The following is an 18,834-nucleotide window of genomic DNA, read 5'->3' as shown; positions in this document are numbered from 1 at the left end:
AGGAAGGTAAACGGCATTTCCGTGCGCTGCTCTGGTTTCGCCAGAAGCGGCTTTGTCCTGCTGGCCACATGACCCGGAAGCTGTACGCCGGCTCCCTTGGCCAGTAAAGCGAGATGAGCGCCACAACCCCAGAGTTGTCCGCGACTGGACCGAACGGTCAGGGGTCCCTTTACCTTTACCTTTACTTTGAAGGTCATGAAAACCTGAGGAATGGACTGTCTCAGTCTTGCCTCTGTCTGACCAGTACAAGACTCCAAAAGTAGAACTTGGGCAAGAGGTGTTTTGAGGATTACAAGTATTTCAGTCAGAGCTCATACTTCCATTTTAAAGGTGGTTAAAAACTTCAGTGATGACTTTATCAGCTCTCGTTCAAAGATTAACCGTTCTGCAGAACGCGGCATCCTTCCCATGTGAGAGGCTCATGAACTCCAAAACAAAATGTTAACTTTGGAGCGGGACAATTTTACCTAAAATGCAGGCTATGTGAAAATGCAATGGGAAAGGAGTCACTTGGGTCTTCAGCCCCTCAAAATAAAAAATTAATAGACTCAAGCATTTGAAAACAAAGTACGGCATTCTTTCTATGATTCAATTAAGCGCGTTTTTCACATTTTTAAATCAAAGTAACACGTGATACATCTGCACACATATGATTCACCATCAACATTTCACATGTGTGTGTGCAGGCGCACAGTTCATTATCTTCTCTTGTACACCTAAAATACCTATGTATCACCTATTGACCGAAACATTCAGTTTTTGAATGTTAATTCAAGGAAGATGGCACAAAAAAGTACAGAGTACTATAAAACAATGAAACAGGATATTGTGGCCCTTTTTATTCCAGGGAAATAATATTTTGTCTTTCTTTTTTTAAAATACGTTTTCTGCGTTTCTTAACCTATCACTGTTACACAAATACGAATAGATCTAAACAGGCTTTGGAGTACAATGTTTATTCTACTCCTGCTGCAACATTCTCTCGTGCCTGAAAGAAATTTGTTTCAAAAAGCATAGCCTGCCTTTATCAAGCTTGCAGCCACAAGTTGGCCCAAAATGTCTTTTGCACCACTCCCTTAATAGTTTTGCAATGTTGGGGTAAGTTTTACATTCATGGCTAGTTGCCAAACCCCAGCAATCCAGCCCTTAATGGCAAAGTATTAAGATATATAAAGGCATACACAAATGTGGGCACCGTTTGGATGGCAAGGATTTCTCAAAGTGGATGAAAAATAATGCAGGAGGATATGCTTCTCTGAAATCTCAAGTTCCCATCGGATAAAGAAATTGGCCCTCTGATCCCATTTTCCAACGGATGCAAAGAGAAGCATTAGTTGAGGGAAAGCTGAATATTCTGAAGGAAAAACCAAGATTTCTTTTCAATCATAATAAAGGAATCAAACTGAATGAAGTAAAGCTGATAGGTGTAAAAAGAAAAAAAAAAGAGAAAAAGTTAAAAAGAAGGGATCCCAGGAGGACGTGTGGAGAATGTGGATGCCGAGAAGAAATTTAGCAGGAAGAGAGTACAAAAGAATTTGTAAAAAGGGTGCTTTGCCAGGAAGAATATACTTTCTTTGCAGTTCATTTTCCTACAATGATCTCTCTACAAAAACCACATAGAGCTGCATTAATACATTAATACAAATACAATTATTTTAGGGATTTTTCATTTTGCAGAGATACTTCCCTGTTTTTAAACATAATTTAACCTACGGTCCAACTTTTAAACCAGTCGAAACGCAATATAGAATCTAGGTAAATTTCTTAGTAGAATTATAAGTTGTGTCAGAATTTCCGCCCCAATCCTGTATGTGTGTGTGTGTGTGTGTGTGTGTGTATATATATATATATATATATATATATATATATATATATATATATAAATCTGTGAATTCTGGAAACTAGAGGTGACCTATCAGCCCTTCGGGGCGTTGGCTGTCACTGCCCATGCCAAGTGAATATTGAGTATTTTAGCCAGCAAATAAAGAAGGATTCAAATTTGTTGTATATTACATAAATATACAGGGGTGGGGTGAGGTGAGGTTTGAAATATTTCATTCTGCATAAGTGGTCTTACCAAACGTGGATGCGGGGAAGATAAAGGTGACATACCTTTCCGCAAAGACCTTCTTCTCTTGGCAACCTCCAAATTGTAAGGCCAAAATATATTTTCTAAACTGGAAAACCTTTTTTTTTTTTTTACACCACACTTTGTCGTATCAGATCTCACAGTGGCATACAGGAGAAAATTAAAAAAAAACTGAAATGAAATTCATTTTTCTCCTTGTACACTTACAGAAAGAGGAAGTACGAGGATGGGTGCAAGTACTTGAATGTCCAACTTTCTTTTCCACCTAAGCAGGTGAGATTTGCAAGTCATGGGGAGGTGTGTGTAAAAGAGAGGGGTAGAAAAGGGGGGGGGAGCGAGGAGGTTTTCCTCTTCGATCTGATGAATTGCTCTTTTAAAAACGGTTTCCTTGCAATGGTGTGAAGCAAGCAAACAAGTGATATATATTAAGCTTAAGGCAAATCACCATATGCAAATTTGTCTCTTTTTTGGTGTTACCTCTCTTTTTTTAAAGTACAGTGGTGCCTCGCTTAACGAATGCCCTGTAAGACGAATTTTTCGCTAGGCGAATGGATTTTGCGATCGGAGATTGCCTCGCAAGACGACGAGGTTTTCTATGGCTGCTGCTTCGTGAAAACGGGTGCATTTTACACGTCCACAAAGAGCTGCGGTTTGAATGGGGTTGAATAATGAGGAGTTCTGCCACCTGGAAAAGCGTGGCTTTGCCTTCATAAGTACTTTTCTAAGACGCAATATTTGCCACAACGTTCCGAACAGACAAGAAACAACATAATTATCTTTGTATTTGTAGATAGATATTTTCCCTTGGGCCGTGAATGCCTTTCGCTGTACTAGTACTATTGAAAGAAGGAACGGGGGGGGGGGTTAAGCGTAGTAGGAACCTAAGATTTCAAGCTGCATTTTATCTTTGCCCAATTGATTAGGAGAGCAGGCAATTTTGCTTCTGTGCCCAATACAATATGATAAACCATGACTGCATCATAACTGGATACATAATTTACATAAAATAAATGGAAGACATAAGCCCTTTATAAATTTATAATGATAATACTCTATCACTCAGAAGCGACGTCAACACTCTACTCTTGCTGCTATAAAACGAATAATACCCCTCCTTACATTTGTATAGCAGTTTTCGGACAAAAGAATGCCGTACCGGTACAACAACTGTAAAATTGCAGGTAGCGTGTCTGTTACCTGCCTGCCCCGGCATGTGCTACTACAACTCCTGATGTAAGGAGGACCAACTGTGAGGATGGTCCATGATTTCCACTTCTACTCACCTTCTTTTTTCCCTGTCTCCCTCACACCACAATTCCTTCCATTTTACATCCTGAAAACCAACATCTTTTTGGCAGATGTTTGCGAAGTAGGACACAGTCAGTAGAACATGTGCACATCTTAAAACCCAATTCTGAAGTAATGGGATAGGGCAGGCATCCCCAAACTTTGGCCCTCCAGATGTTTTGGACTACAATTCCCATCTTCCCCGACCACTGGTCCTGTTAGCTAGGGATCATGGGAGTTGTAGGCCAAAGCATCTGGAGGGCCGCAGTTTGGGGATGCCTGGGATAGGGCTACAGTACCTTGGTTCCCAAATGCCTTGGTACTCAAACAACCTGGAGCCCAAAACCTGCAAAGCCGGAAGGAAGCGTTCCGGTTTGTGAACATTTTTTTGGAAGCCAAACGTGCTCCGTTTTGAGTGTTACGCTTCTGTTTTGAGCGTTGAGGTCCGTCTGTTTTTGCTATTTATTTTGCGTTTTTGTTTTTGCGGCTCTTTTTTGTTTTGTTTTTGTGACTGTGTGGAACCCAGTTCAGCTACTTGATGGACTGATTGTGTCACTGCAGTACAGTGGAACCTCGGTTTATGAACAGCTCGTTTTACGAATCTTCGGTTTATGAACGCCACGGACCCATCTGGAACTGATTAATTCACTTTCCATTACTTTCAATGGGAAAGTTCGCTTCAGTTTATGAACGCTTCAGTTTATGAACAGACTTCCAGAACCAATTACACCCATGCTTCGGGTTAAGTACGCTTCAGGTTGAGTACTCCGCGGACCTGTCTGGAACAGATTAATCCACTTTCCATTACTTTCAATGGAAAAGTTCGCTTCAGTTTATGAACGCTTCAGTTTATGAACAGACTTCCAGAACCAATTGTGTTCATAAACCGAGGTACCACTGTACATTGTTTATTGCTTTCATTTTATGGCTCAATGGTCTCATTAGATTCATGTTAAATTGCTGTTTTAAAGGTTGTTTTTTAAAGTCTGGAATGGATTCATCCATTTTGCATTACTTTCTATGGGAAAGCGCGTGTTGGTTTAGGAACGGACTTCCGGAACAGATTAAATCTGAGAACCAAGGTACCACTGTATTATTGTTTATCAGTTTCGTTTACATTTTGTTTTTATGTATGCTGTGCCATCCTGGAGGCTGGACGACACAGAATGAAACATTAAATGATGGAATGTCTTCCTTTTCCCCCATTCCATAGCACCCACTTCATTATTTTGCTGGGCGCAGACTCTCTTCAATGGCCTGCATGGGCCACACATCTTACTTATGTGGCAGAAAGAAGAAGAAAAAAGGAATGAAGTCACAGGGGTGGGGACTATGTCATATCAGCCTTTAAAAACTAAGACCGATTCCCTATCTTCACAGTCCTGCCCTGAGTTCTGCTTCTTGGTCACAATACAGTATGCTAAAATAATGAAAGACTGGGACAGAATTGTTGGAAACAGGTATGGGTAAATGAAGCACTCAAGGGGGAAAATGTATATATGATTAAAAGATGATTGTTTTAAAACCTATATTTGGAGGGGTGTGTGCTATTTTTAACTACCCGTATACAGTCATACCTCGGGTTACAGACGCTTCAGGTAGCGTTTTTTCGGGTTGCACAAAAGCGCGAACCCGGAAGTACCTGAATGGGTTACTTCCGGGTTTTGGCAATCGCACTTTGCGCATGCGCAGAAGCACCGAATTGCATGCTGCACATGCGCAGACGTGACGCTGCAGGTTGCGAATGCTGCGGGTTGCGAACGTGCCTCCTGCACGGATCACGTTCACAACCCGATCATCCACTGCATACTCGAGTATAAGACAACCCGAATATAAGCCGAGGCACCTAATTTTACCACAAAAAACTGGGAAGCCTTATTGACTCGAGTATGAGCCAGTTTACCACACCACAAACCGACGGAAGAGGAAGGAGCAGCCCTTTCGGGCTGCTTTCAGGCTGCTCGTTCCTCCGCCGCCGCCTTTGCCGCTGTCGGAAATGTGCTCGGGTGGGACCCTCACTCGAGTACAAGCCGAGGGGGGCTTTTTCAGCATTAAAAATGTGCTGGAAAAGTCGGCTTATGCACGAGTATATACAGTATGTTTAGCTGTTTTTAGGGTATGTTTGTAAACTGAGTTATCTTGTAAAAGGTGATTCATAAATTAAACAACAACGGAAAACAACAACAACAACAACAACAACAACAACAACAACAACTGCAGGTAAATTTGGCATTTCTGTGCTGATTTGAAAGTGGGGAACAATACATTTAAAAGTGAGTCAGTTGTCCATCTGGAGGGTATTAGATCATGCAAGATTTCATCCTTCGGGTATTAGGACACCCTTGCCACAGAGTTAATACGAAAACTTTAAAATGAAACAAGATTGGGGAACAGGTAAAGTGTGTGCATTTGAGTGTTAGAGGAGAGTAATAGGAATAAAGAACAATTAAATAAGAATCACCTTTATCTGGTTTAACTAGGCAATGAATCAATTGAAAATCCTTTATTTTCAATTGATTGCAGTATTTCCATTTCCTGCTCCTAAATCTTTAGAAGGGACCCAAGCAAAAATAACAGAAAACCACCTGAACAGAGGTCCTCTGCAGGTTTTAGACATGAAGAGAAAACATGACTAACACAGGGTAACATCCAATGTCAGCCAAAATAGACCCATTGAAATAAGTGGAGTTAAGTGACTTAAGTCCATTGATTTCAATGGATCTGCTCTATGACGTAGTTGGAAAGAATCCATTATTTATTAACCTTGACTTTTTCCATTCCAAAAAGGTTTTTTTGTCGATAACTATAAACTATGTAATACTAAGGGGAAAATACATACCATGTAGATTTCAAGACATAAAATACATGTATAGAGCATTTCAATGATGGCCTCTTTCATTTTTATACCATTTTGATGTCAGCCGTGAGCACACTGGAAAGTAAGACCCATTGAAATTGGCTGTACATACTTTCCAAGAGCTGTGCTTGGGGTTAAGGTTACTTGTTCCCATTCTTAAAACTCTGGGGCATAGCCACCTGGAAAAACTCCACAAGGGACAAAGCCAAAGGATTTTATCTCGAAAGAGAAAATTTATACATGTCACTCAGCATACAATGTGGACATTCCTTTCGCCCCAGGGCAGTTAAAACTATCAGATTGGCCGATAGTTTACCTAACCAGCCTGGTAGAGAAAAGGAAGCATGAATTTGGGTGCTTGCAGGAATCAGAATCACAAGGGCCAAACTAGATGTGATGCTGGGAGACCTGTAGTTTTAGTTGTCAAAGGAAGAAAGCGACAAACAACCCCAGGAACTTTCTAGCACTTCTGTGCCGGGGTGTGTGTGTGTGTGCGTGTGTGTGTCATAACCCTTTCAACCCCATGCTGTTTTCCACATCCAAATCTCTTCTGCTGTGTTCTTTTTCCTTTTTCTTTTTTTAAATGTACAACCAGGGCGGGGGGCCAGACTTGAAGAGAGGGCTGGTACGGGGCTCACAATTCAGTCCACTCCAAACACACCTTCCTCCCAACGGGAGAGGTGGATGTGATAGCTGTTACACGCAGGCAGGTGTGCTGGGTTCTGCCCCACATTGGGGGTGCCCATCGTACGCATAATGTCACACGGCGCAACGGGCCCGTCAGACCCTCCCATGGCTGTGACAAGCCTCATCATTCCACTTCATATACAAGCCCAGCACTTGTGGTCAGCCTTGCTAGGCACTGATGAGGAACAGGGCCAAACCTGGCTCCCATCCACCCATGGTGGCCCTTCCATATGAAATCTATAAAGGTAAAGGTAAAGGGACCCCTGACCATTAGGTCCAGTCGTGACCGACTCTGGGGTTGCGCGCTCATGTGATGTGCGAGTGATGTGCCAGCCCCCACCCAAAAAAATTTAATGGGTGCCTCGGCACCCACAGCCCAACATAAAATTGCGCTTGTGGTCACATGCTCTTTCTGCCACTGCTTTGGCCAGCATGACTCACCTGAGCACATGGCCATGCTTCAGCAGGGATAGATAGATGGCTGTGCTTTAAAGTGAGAGCTCAGCTCAGCTCCTACAGACGGTGGCTAACCTGCCATCTTAAGTTATCCAAAATGCATTTGCTCGGGCCTATAGATTTCATAGAGGGACCCAGGTGGCGCTGTGGTTAAACCACTGAGCCTAGGGCTTGCTGATCAGAAGGTCGGCGGTTCAGATCCCTGTGACGGGGTGAGCTCCCGTTGCTTGGTCCCAGCTCCTGCCAACCTAGCAGTTCGAAAACATGTCAAAATGCAAGTAGATAAATAGGAACCGCTACAGCGGGAAGGTAAACGGCATTTCCATGTGCTGCTCTGGTTTGCCAGAAGCGGCTTTGTCATGCTGGCCACATGACCTGGAAGCTGTATGCCGGCTCCCTCGGCCAATAATGCGAGATGAGCGCGCAACCCCAGAGTCGGTCACGACTGGACCTAATGGTCAGGGGTCCCTTTACCTTTATAGATTTCATATGGAAGGGCCACCATGGGTGGATGGGAGCCAGGTTTGGCCCTGTTCCTCATCAGTGCCTAGCAAGGCTGACCACAAGTGCTGGGCTTGTATATGACACCAATCACAGATACCCTGATATCACACATAAAGGTAAAGGGACCCCTGACCATTAGGTCCAGTCATGACCGACTCTGGGGTTGCGGCGCTCATCTCGCTTTACTGGCCGAGGGAGCCTGCGTACAGCTTCCGGTCATGTGGCCAGCATGACTAAGCCGCTTCTGGCAAACCAGAGCAGCACATGGAAATGCCATTTACCTTCCTGCTGGAGCTGTATCTATTTATCTACCTGCACTCTGACATGCTTTCGAACTGCTAGGTTAGCAGGAGCTGGGACCGAGCAACGGGAACTCATCCCGTTGCGGGGTTTCGAACCGCCAACCTTCTGATCGGGAAGCCCTAGGCTCAGTGGTTTAACCCACAGCGCCACCCGCATCCCATATCACACATATCTGGGGCCTAAATCCGTGCCTGTCACCAGGTCCAGGACTCAATCTTTGCATTTCTATATCCAGTTATGGGGCTCCTTACTCAAGGCACTCCATAGCGTCTCCATAGCAATGCCCTAACCATCCCTAGTACAATATTTCCGCATTCTGATCACCCTACCGCAACCTCATTTGTCACTACAGGGGTGCATGCCAGAGGCCAAGGCCCAGAAGTTTAATAAAGTTCTTTCGGCGACTTTGTTAAGAATGGGTCCCTTCACAAAAACACTTAAGCACTTAAGAATTCTTGGATCATTTATATGAAGCAAGAAGATAAGTTGGGCCTTGCACTCCGTTCTAGAAGGGCTGTTTTCTGATTCCGATGCCTTGACAGCTGCATTCATTGTCTATTTCATTTGTCAGAGTACTGTCTTCAGCCGGTGCCAGAAGGTGTCAGAAAATGGCTAAAAAGATCAATAACGGTAGAATCTTTCTCAACCATTTGAACTGCCCCAGCTGTGGTGAAACTAAGGGACTCCAACACACCCTGCTCTGTGATTCTTTTCTCTTGGGTGACCCACTGCTGATGTCACCTTTAAATATTAATCTAGGGCACATTTCTTTTCTTCGAAAGTGATATTGAGAGAAATGCTCTTCTGAACCCAACTTTTTAAAAAAGTGCAAGGCATTTTCTCTCCCTCCTGCCTGACCACAATGATTTCTAGGTGTGGCGTGCACCATTTGTGTTTGCTAAATCCTTTCTACAGATCCTTGATACTCGATTTGGAATACGAAAGTGTTAATTCTAATATAACAATTTCAGTCAAGCACAAGTTAGAAAACTTAATTTTGTTAATTACCGGCCACTACGTTTTTTGCTTTTATTTATAGCATTATTATTATTATTATTAAGTTTTGGAAACCCTTTGCTTCGCAAAGAAAGGTTATTTAAGAATCTAACCTGGAATGCTACAACCTCTGGCCCGCCCTTTAGCCCTTCCATCGCAAAGGTCTCCAGGTGAAGCTTAGGTAGCTGCAGGGTGAAGTCATTCCTGGTTGCCGCAGTCCGTGACAGCGAGATCTGATCTCTGACCTAAAAGGGGAAAAAACAGTATCAATGGTAATTCCCCTTCAGACACATTAACTGGGATGAAGTGGGTCCCCCTGAGTCCACTGAGTGGACTTGCATTGATCGCTGGACCTGAAATCCATGAATAAATTTAGGACTAATTGATTTTTCGTTGCAAATAAATCTCTAATTCAGAGTGCTGGGAGAGAATGTTAAGAAGAAGAAAAGCATTCCCTTCTCCAGACTGAAATGAGACGGGAAGGGTAGTCACTAAAGGCTTCTCATCCAACCAGTACACAAAACTCTACAAACACACAATTTGAGACCAAAGGAATCGCAACGCGAAATTGTACGCAAAAATAAGCATACTATGGATATAGCCATAATTGCCTGCTTGGTTAACAGAGAATTGCCACCTACCCCAGAGAAGCAACACGCCACCAAAATATTTTTAAAACAACAACTGCTTTGACATTCATACAAAGATCTTATCTTAAAGCCTTTTTTGCAGGAAGGTCTTGATTTTGTTTTGTTTTTTTGTTAATAGCCAATTATGTGGCAAAGCTGCCCAAGTATACTTTACAAAAAGTATTTTTTAAAATGTCACTTGGTTAAGCATCTTATTAAAACAGTAGATATCCCCTAACTAGCAGTAGCCTCCAGTATAAGTAGCTAGAATCAGTGTTCTTTCCCAAAGTCCAAGTAGTTTGGATTTAGTATTCCAAAAGGCAGAGTTTAAAGAAACAACAACAAACCGCTCAGCGCAATAAATGAGATATTTCCATACATATGTAGATAAATATAACCTCATGCAGTTGGTATTGTACTGCCACCTTCTGTCAAGGTGGGAAATCCCTTCGTTCCTTATGTTTTCAGTAAAAGGAAAAAGTACAAGATCGGGGGGGGGGGGGATCACTAGTTCCCATGCTTGGGCTTATATTAACATCCAAACAAACAATTCAATCCTCAACACGATTATTATTACTGCTCTATATGCTGAATCCTGGCTCACATTCAATGGCAGCTAAGCGAAAATGGAAGCAAAAGCTTCCAAATTCCTCCAGCGTGGGTTTCTCCTTCCAAATTTGATTAGCCAGAGTCGCGATTAATTAGGGTTGCTATATGTCCAGATTTTCCCGGACATGTCCAGGATTTAACTGGCAAAAATAGCACCCTTGGGGACGGAGGGACATGTCAACCCTAGATTAATCCACACTTGCTTCAAAACTCAGGGTTCAAAGTTGGCTTGCTTCAAAAACAAACAAGGTCAAGGTTAGTCGTCACAATTGTCAGGTTTGGATGAAATAATAAGCTGCAGCCATTAAAATAAATAGATAAATAAATATTATTTGCAGCCTGATAGGAGGAAAGAGAACTGAGGAACACGTGTGTCCAGGGCTCACCTAGGCTGATTCCTAGCACATATTGTGACATCAGAACATAGACAGTGGTCATTGAACAAATGATGATTTTTCTTTACAGTTGTATTGCTCCATAATAGACAAAAGTGGTCACTCTGAAACTGCACAACCAACTGGCAATCTTTTAGGATGATGGGAACCTACTATAGTAACTTGTTCAATATCTGGTGTCCCTTGTCTGTAAAGCGAGGTAAGAAATACCGAAACTTTTCTGTCTGTCTCACTTGTTTGCCGTCTGTGATGTTTTATTTTCCTTGTTCTTTTCAACTGTCTTGGTAATCCAGAAAAACTATAGCTATTATCTATCCACCTACCTCAAAAAAAAAGACTGCACAATGGGGAGCAACTCTGAGCAAACGTGCATATGATATTTTCATTAATTAAAAGCAAAAGGTCTTTACATACGACATAGAGCTTCAAAGCTATTCCTTCTTTTATTCTACAAGGGGTCAACTGCAACACTTTTAAACGAATAATATTCGGCCTTGTTCTGCAAAATAATAATAATAATAATAATAATATCCAGTATCTCAACTGGATTGCATCATCCTGTACTCCAATACTAATGTGCTAACATATAAATATATATAAAACATATAAAAAATTATTCCCAGGAGCAGCAAATGATGCCAAGTACTTAATCTTAAAATCGGAAAAGGGAGAAAAAACCAGGTAGCACCACATGTGACAAATAAATACTAATTATGGATCTAATTAACATACGTGATACTAATGAACTAGGATACCTTATATAAAAATACCATTATGAAAGCCGATTTTGAGATCCAATTTGGACACTTCAAATCCTATGTGATATTTCCTTCCACACGTAATCCTCTTTTTAAGAATGGCCAAATGCATGCATGCATAAATAAATAAATATACGTGCATGCTGTCCGTACGATGAACAAATGTTGAGTGAGATTTTACAGATTTATAGGATACACACACACATACATTCTGTGCTGTGGTCTATGGGAATAGGGAGCTTTACGGTTCCCAGGCTGACCTAAAGAATTCCTGTCAATACCTGTGGCTGCCAAACTTATGCACTATAATGCAATTTTTATAACAGCATAGGTCCTTCGTGCACCCTCCTTTTCTGCACACACTGTTCTGGGTCCAGGATGGAGAGCCCAATGGAACAAATACGGTCTCGGGGGGTCTTCTGTCAGCATGTATAATTTTGTTCAGATGTTAACCTTAATACGAACACATTGTTTTCACCATACCTCTAATAATACACATTTCACTGGATTTGTTCTAGTTCACATATGCTAACGTTCCAGTTTCTCATTGTAGCCAATATGCACACAGATAAAAGAAAACATTAATGTGGATTAAGGTACTAAGAAATTATCAACATCAAACCCACCAGTGGTTTTTTTTTTTTTGCCTTCTCCCCTTCTGAACCATAGTCAATAGATCTAAATATTTTACTGCACCCTGGCCAATTCATTGTTTGATGTTTAAAAACGCACCCAGAATCAAAGAAAATTTATTAAATTTGAGCCCCCAAATGAGATACTATTAGCTTTGAAAGTCAAGTTTAACTGCGATATTGATGATTCTCTTTTTTCTGTGACAAAATTCACCAGGGAAATCCCCGATGTCAAAGTACCAAAGCAGATTGCTAATACCGAGGCGAGAGGGAAGGGGAGAGAGAGAGCACAGGGAATGGTGGGGGAAGAAGGAAAGAAAGCGAGAGGAAAACAATATATATATACGCTATGTAGGGATAGCTCCGCCAGCAGTCGGTCCTTTAACCCCATCCCTGGTCTGGTTCTGTCCTTTGCCACCAGGGTATATAACATAAGCCGGACAATAAAGCAAGAAAACAAACAAAACCATGCATATCTTTAAAATGCAACAACTGCAATAGTAGCTCATCATCAGAAGGGAATGAGATCATTCTTTAGATATAAACCTCTGGACACCATAAGCCCCAAGCACACACTCCAATGTTTTTAATTACTTTTGATGGAAATGGCTGCATTCTCCCCCCCCCCAATTCACAGTATACATAAAACCCAAGAAAAATGCTCTGCTTAGCTCATGTGTGTGTGTGTGTGTGTGTGTGTGTGTGTGTGTGTGTGTCATAGTTGTAAGTGGCACGCATTAAAAACTCACAAAACCTATATGAAGTGAGGGGAACAGAAATGCTTTGCTTGCATAACGTTTCGGGATCAAGAATGGCCCTATCGCATGATAAAAGCCTGCCATTTTATCAGGACAAGTTACTTGTTCTTTACTGTTGTAACGATCCGTTTTCTCCAAATTTATCCTGTGCACCATGAAAAGAAATAAAAGCAGCATTTATTCATTTAATTAAAAAGTATGGCCCTATCCATTTAACTCTCACCCGGTTCCAATCTGGACTAATTTGGGTTCAGAGGCCAGCACAGCAGAGAGAAGGGAGCTTTCGGAGTTGCAGTAATGCCCCTGAATCAGTCCTATTACCGTCACCTAAAGCAGTTTTACCGACACCTAAAGCAGTTTTAGGGACCCAGGTGGCGCTGTGCTTAAACCACTGAGCCTAGGGCTTGCTGATCAGAAGGTCGGCGGTTCGAATCCCTGTGACGGGGTGAGCTCCCGTTGCTTGGTCCCAGCTCCTGCCAACCTAGCAGTTCGAAAGCACGTCAAAATGCAAGTAGATAAATAGGAACCGCTACAGCGGGAATGTAAACGGCATTTCCAATAATGCGAGATGAGTGCCGCAACCCTTTACCTTTAAAGCAGTTTTACCTACGGTAAAATTTGCCCTGGGCTGTGGATAAACTGCCAACGTTTCCCCACAGGGCTGAGATGCCACTATAGCACAAAACTGGGTGCAAGCAAATCTTTTAGGCTGTGGACAGACGATAGCTAGTTTAAGAACTACAAAGGACATCCATTCCGAAAATCCTATGGGCTCAAATGCTCTGCAGGATATGGGTGCCGTGGGCAATGATGGCCTACGTCATGCAGCCTTCAGGTCACTGAAAAGCTGTTTGTCTGATGGAGACTAAAATAAAGAAGGATGCTGAATGCACGAACGGCATGGCTCAAGCCGATTCTGTGCTGATCCTCTACCCAAATGATTTTAAGGGACATGCAAAACCTAAATATGAATCTGGCACCTCCGCTTGAGTACAGTGCAGGGATCAGAAGTATGCAAAATGCACTCAGTGCCGAGAGTCAAGCCTACCTTTTAAGTCTGGCCCTGTGGGTTAAACCACAGAGCCTAGGGCTTGCCAATCAGAAGGTCTGCGGTTCGAATCCCCGTGACGGGGTGAGCTCCCGTTGCTCGGTCCCTGCTCCTGCCCATCTATCAGTTCAAAAGCACGTCAAAGTGCAAGTAGATAAATAGGTACCACTCCGGCGGGAAGGTAAACGGCGTTTCCGTGCAATGCTCTGGTTTGCCAGAAGCAGCTTGGTCATGCTGGCCACATGACCTGGAAGCTGTACACCTGCTCCCTCAGCCAGTAAAGAGAGATGAGTGCCGCAACCCCAGAGTCGTCTGCGACTGGACCTAACGGTCAGGGTTCCCCTTTACCTTTACCTTCAAGCTAATTGCATACAAATGGAGGCTGCTGAGGTGATTAATGCACCCAAAACCTACGTGCTTGCTTAAAATACACTGTTTTGCGACGAATGCTTCCTATGTCTCAAGACTGGGCATTGGAGTTACAACAGATGCTAAGCTCTGCCCAGGTACTGCACCTTGTGGCTCGACTGTAGCTAAGTGGTGGAGCATGCAGAAGGTTCCAGGTTTTTATCCCCAACATCTCCCGATAGGGCTTGGAAGAGGCCCCCGTCTGAAACTCTGGAGAGCTGCTTCCAGGCCGTGTGGACAGCACTAAGCTAGATAGGCAAATGGTCTGCAAGTAGCCGGCAAATGGTCTGCTTCCTATGTTCCTGTGTAGCATTTGACTGGGCTAGACCAGAATGCGCATGGTGACATCTCGGCAAGTTAATTGCAGCTATTTAAGCTACTGGGCTGAATATCGGGGTCCATAAATGTGAGAGAAGTAATGCAGATGGGGCCGGCCCACCCATGAAACAAGGGGAGGCAACAGCCTTGGGCAGAAGGATCCTCAGGGGCAGCAGATTCAGCCTCCAAGGAGTAAAGACGAAAATGAAGCCCCACTGAATGTTTACTTGCACCTACATTCTGGAAGCGAAAGGGTGTTCGTTCTCTGAGGGAACGAGACAAAGCTCTCAAGGGTGACGTGGGATAGGAATTTAAAAGATGTTAAAATGAGAGTTTGCAATGAAAAATATCTATTTGATATTGCGTAGCGGGGGCAATCGCCACACAATTTATACAAACACAAAAAGGGGGGAGATTTTGTCCGAGAGTCTGCTGTAGCTGTGATGAGCCCCTTTAGGTGCCAGACCACCTTTTTAACCAGGCCTTTGGCTGATTCGATTGATATCCTATGCCAGGGGTCAGCAAACTTTTTCAGCAGGGGGCTGGTCCACTGTCCCTCAGACCTTGTGGGGGGCCGGACTATATTTTGAAGGTGGGGAAAGAACGAATTCCTATGCCCCATAAATAACCCAGAGATGCATTTTAAATAAAATGACACATTCTACCCATGTAAAAACACGCTGAGACCTCTGGGTGTAGGCCAGTTATGCTTTAATATAATTACTGGAGATCTTTTTATTTTCACATTTATATTTATATATTGGCGGAAAGAAGTGTTCTCCAAGCTGAATTCCCAGGACGGTTTTAAAGCTTCCACGTATATATATATATATATATATATATATATATATATATATATATATATAAACAGCTTCAGATTTTGGCAGGGGAAAAGAGGAAACTCTTGAAAATCCCCACGTGAATCCCAGACTAACCCAGGGGAGTGTGTCAAGTTGGCCTGGGATACAGATATTAGTGGAATAGCATGAGAAGCTACCATGGGGGAACAGTAACCATACAGTGCCTGTAACCGTAGGTGCCAACCCCCTGGGGGCCCAAGTACCCACAAAACTCCCCATGAAGGGGCCGGGCACCCACAAATTTTGGCGCCAAGGCCATGCACGCTGCATGGCACTCACGGCCCCGGGCACCCACTGTCAAGTGGCCATGTGGGCACTCTTGCCTGTAACATAAGAAGTGGGTCTGTGTTTTTAAAAACTCAGCTCACTGAGACGAAGGTTGAAAGCTCTTAATTTCAGTTGTATGGAAAAGGGCCATTGTCCTAGCTTGCTCTGTCAGCCAAACCGCCACCTATTTGTTGTTCTTAGCAACGAACGGCTTGGATGAAAATGATCTGAAAGGAGATTAAAGTCTATTGACAATGAATACCGAATAATATGAATCAAACATTCTAGTTGGTAGACTGGGAGTTGCCAACGAGGTGGCCTGCGGGCAGATGTTCTCCTGGCACTCACAAAACTTCAGACTCCCCTCCCTCCCTCCCCCCCCCCCCGGCTAAAATAACCACTGTCCCTTTTGCCATGAGGCAGCGAGGGGGGCGACTTTTTCCTCCTCTGAAAAATACACAGAGCTGAAGGAAGATGTTGGAAGACTGGCGCTCTTTCTCACTTCCGGTTTCAGCTCTATGTGTTTTCCCAAGACGCAGATTGATTCTACTGGATACAACTTTTATTTGGATCCCTTGGGAAAACAAAAAAAGACCGCATAGGTGCATGCTTTCCCTCTGTTTCTCTGCCTGGGGGCTGATCTGTGGGGCTGAGAAGAGAAATAGCCAGAGCGGGTGACACCCGCGGCACTTTGCCAAACATCCCAATCTCCCCATGGGCCTAAACTCCCTGGTAGACTATTGACAGCAACTGGGCATTTGCTTTTAAGAAATATTAATTTATTTTGGACAGCTAAATGTAGCTTTCTGATATAAACAAGATGCATATTTGGGAGATGAAGCAGACATCTACCCATATGCGCTTACTTGTGGAGGAAATAAATATCCTTTGTTAGCTGCATGGCAGGGAGGGGGAATTGAGTACTATTTGGCAGTAACTTATTTCCTCCTTCAAAGAAGAACTAATAGTGGAGCAATTAGTTGGGGCTGTCTAAACCAACATTGTGCTGATTGAGCATTCATTAGTTATACCAAATTCACCACCAGGCAGTTTACAACAGTTTAAAAATCTGGTTTAGTGTGACAGTTTCCGAAAGTGGAGTGTTGGGGGAGGTTGCGGCGCTCATCTCGCTCTACAGGCCGAGGAGCCGGCATTTGTCTGCAGTTTTCCCAGGTCATGTGGCTAGCATGACTAAGCCGCTTCTGGCGAACCAGAGCAGCGCATGGAAACCCTGTTTACCTTCCCGCCCGAGCGGTACCTATTTATCTACTTGCACTTTGACGTGCTTTCGAACTGCTAGGTTGGCAGGAGCAGGGACTGAGCAACAGGAGCTCACCCCATCGTGGGGATTTGAACCGCCAACCTTTTGATTGGCAAGCCGAAGCAGCACAGTGGTTTAACCCACAGCGCCACCCGCGTCCCTGAGGCTTAGTAGAGTAGCTTAATAAAAAAACGATGGGCTTGAACCCAAGAAATCTGGGCTAACATCCCCACTCAGCCATGATGCTCACTTACTATCTTTCAGCCTAAATGACTTTCACAGGGTTAAGGTGAGGATAAAAAGGATGAGGTGTGGAAAAGAGGTATACAGTGGTACCCCGAGTTGCAAACCCTTCAGGTTACAAACTCCGCTAACCTGGAAGAGTTACCTCGAGTTGAGAACTTTGCCCCAGGATGAGAACGGAAATCGTGTTCTGGCGGCGCAGCAGCATCAAGAGGCCCCATTAGTGAAAGCACGCCTCTAGTTAAGAACAGTTTCAGGTTAAGAACGGACCTCTGGAATGAATTATTAAGTTCGTAACTAGAGGTACCACTGTATATACAGCAAGGAGCGCCAACTCTATGGAACTAAGGCCTCTACAGCTTCCCCAATATCCACTGGGATGGAGCCCAGGCCCCCCACCCCAATCTTGAAGGGGCAGAGGAGGTGAGGCGGGATGCCACCCCGACACAGCACAGCCTGGCAGGCCTCTCCCGATGCGACAGTCATCATGTGTGTGATGGCACACAGCCCCCCACAATGTTGGGCCCCTGTGTCTACTGCCTCCCGGAGCTGCTTGTTGGTAAGCGGGACAAAAACGAAAAAGAACAGCAGCACCATCAAGTCCAAGGGCTTTGCTTCAGCCTCCCAATAACCCTTTGAAGGGTATCGCCATCATCCCACCCGTTTTCACAAATCAAGAGCCGAGGCAGAAACAGCGACTCCAAAGCCATCAATGGAATATCCGCGTCTTTAACTTGAAGGGCGATGAGAGAGAGCGAAATCAACACGAACCTACGTTTTCGATCACAAATCGAAAAATCTCTGTTTTGGAACTAAAGTTAATCTGGATATTGATGTCATGCCCCAGGCGCATGGGGCCTGATTCATGCACTGAACCAACTACAAGAGCATGATAGCAAGAACACATTCAATACTCCCCTGCAGCTACATGTTTCAGGGTAAGATACACTATCTTCCAGGAAGCTCGTTTGCAAGCAATGACCTTCTCCTTGAGGAACCCCTGATAAGCATCTGAGGAACCCTGGAGTTCAGAGGAATGCAGTTTTAAAACAGCTACACTAAAGGGGGGGAGGAGAGAGAGAGTTGAGAGCTAACCGTTCTTTGCAAACTCTGTAACTGAGAAGCAATGCTTGAGGAACATTGCAAAAGTCGTGCTTCACGTCCTTCAGAAAAACAATAAGCAGCAGTTGTTGCCATTTCTTATGTGCTTCATGTGTGTCTTCAAAGTGGTTCTAAACAGACAACTCTCATAGTAGGGTCTTTTTAATCGCTCGTGCATAGCTGCCAAGTCTCCCGTTTTCCCCGGGAAATCCCTGTTTTCCCAGCTGTTCCTAGCTGAAAAAACGATTTTTTTTTGTTTTCCCCCGGTTTATTCTGGCGCGGCGGCCATTTTGGAACTGGGTGGAGCATGCTGAGAAGCGACTTTTGATGCTGCTCTGCCCAGTTCCAAAATGGCTGCAGTGCGACTT

General features: G+C 43.8%; 1 protein-coding gene across 7 annotated transcripts in view; it reads right to left on the bottom strand.

The window, feature by feature from the left end:
- Window positions 1-18,834, bottom strand: part of CCDC171 (coiled-coil domain containing 171) — a 202,656-nt gene that overhangs the window by 51,346 nt on the left and 132,476 nt on the right. For all 7 annotated transcript variants that reach the window (XM_060269246.2, XM_060269247.2, XM_088658745.1 and 4 more), the window contains one exon: window positions 9,293-9,424. In XM_060269246.2, coding sequence (XP_060125229.2) covers window positions 9,293-9,424 — 132 coding nt within the window. The remainder of the gene's footprint in view (window positions 1-9,292; window positions 9,425-18,834) is intronic.

Source organism: Zootoca vivipara, chromosome 15 (assembly GCF_965207765.1).
Source record: "Zootoca vivipara chromosome 15, rZooViv2.hap1.1, whole genome shotgun sequence".
NCBI classification, from domain to species: Eukaryota; Metazoa; Chordata; class Lepidosauria; order Squamata; family Lacertidae; genus Zootoca; species Zootoca vivipara.
This window is presented reverse-complemented; position numbering and strand designations above follow the sequence as displayed.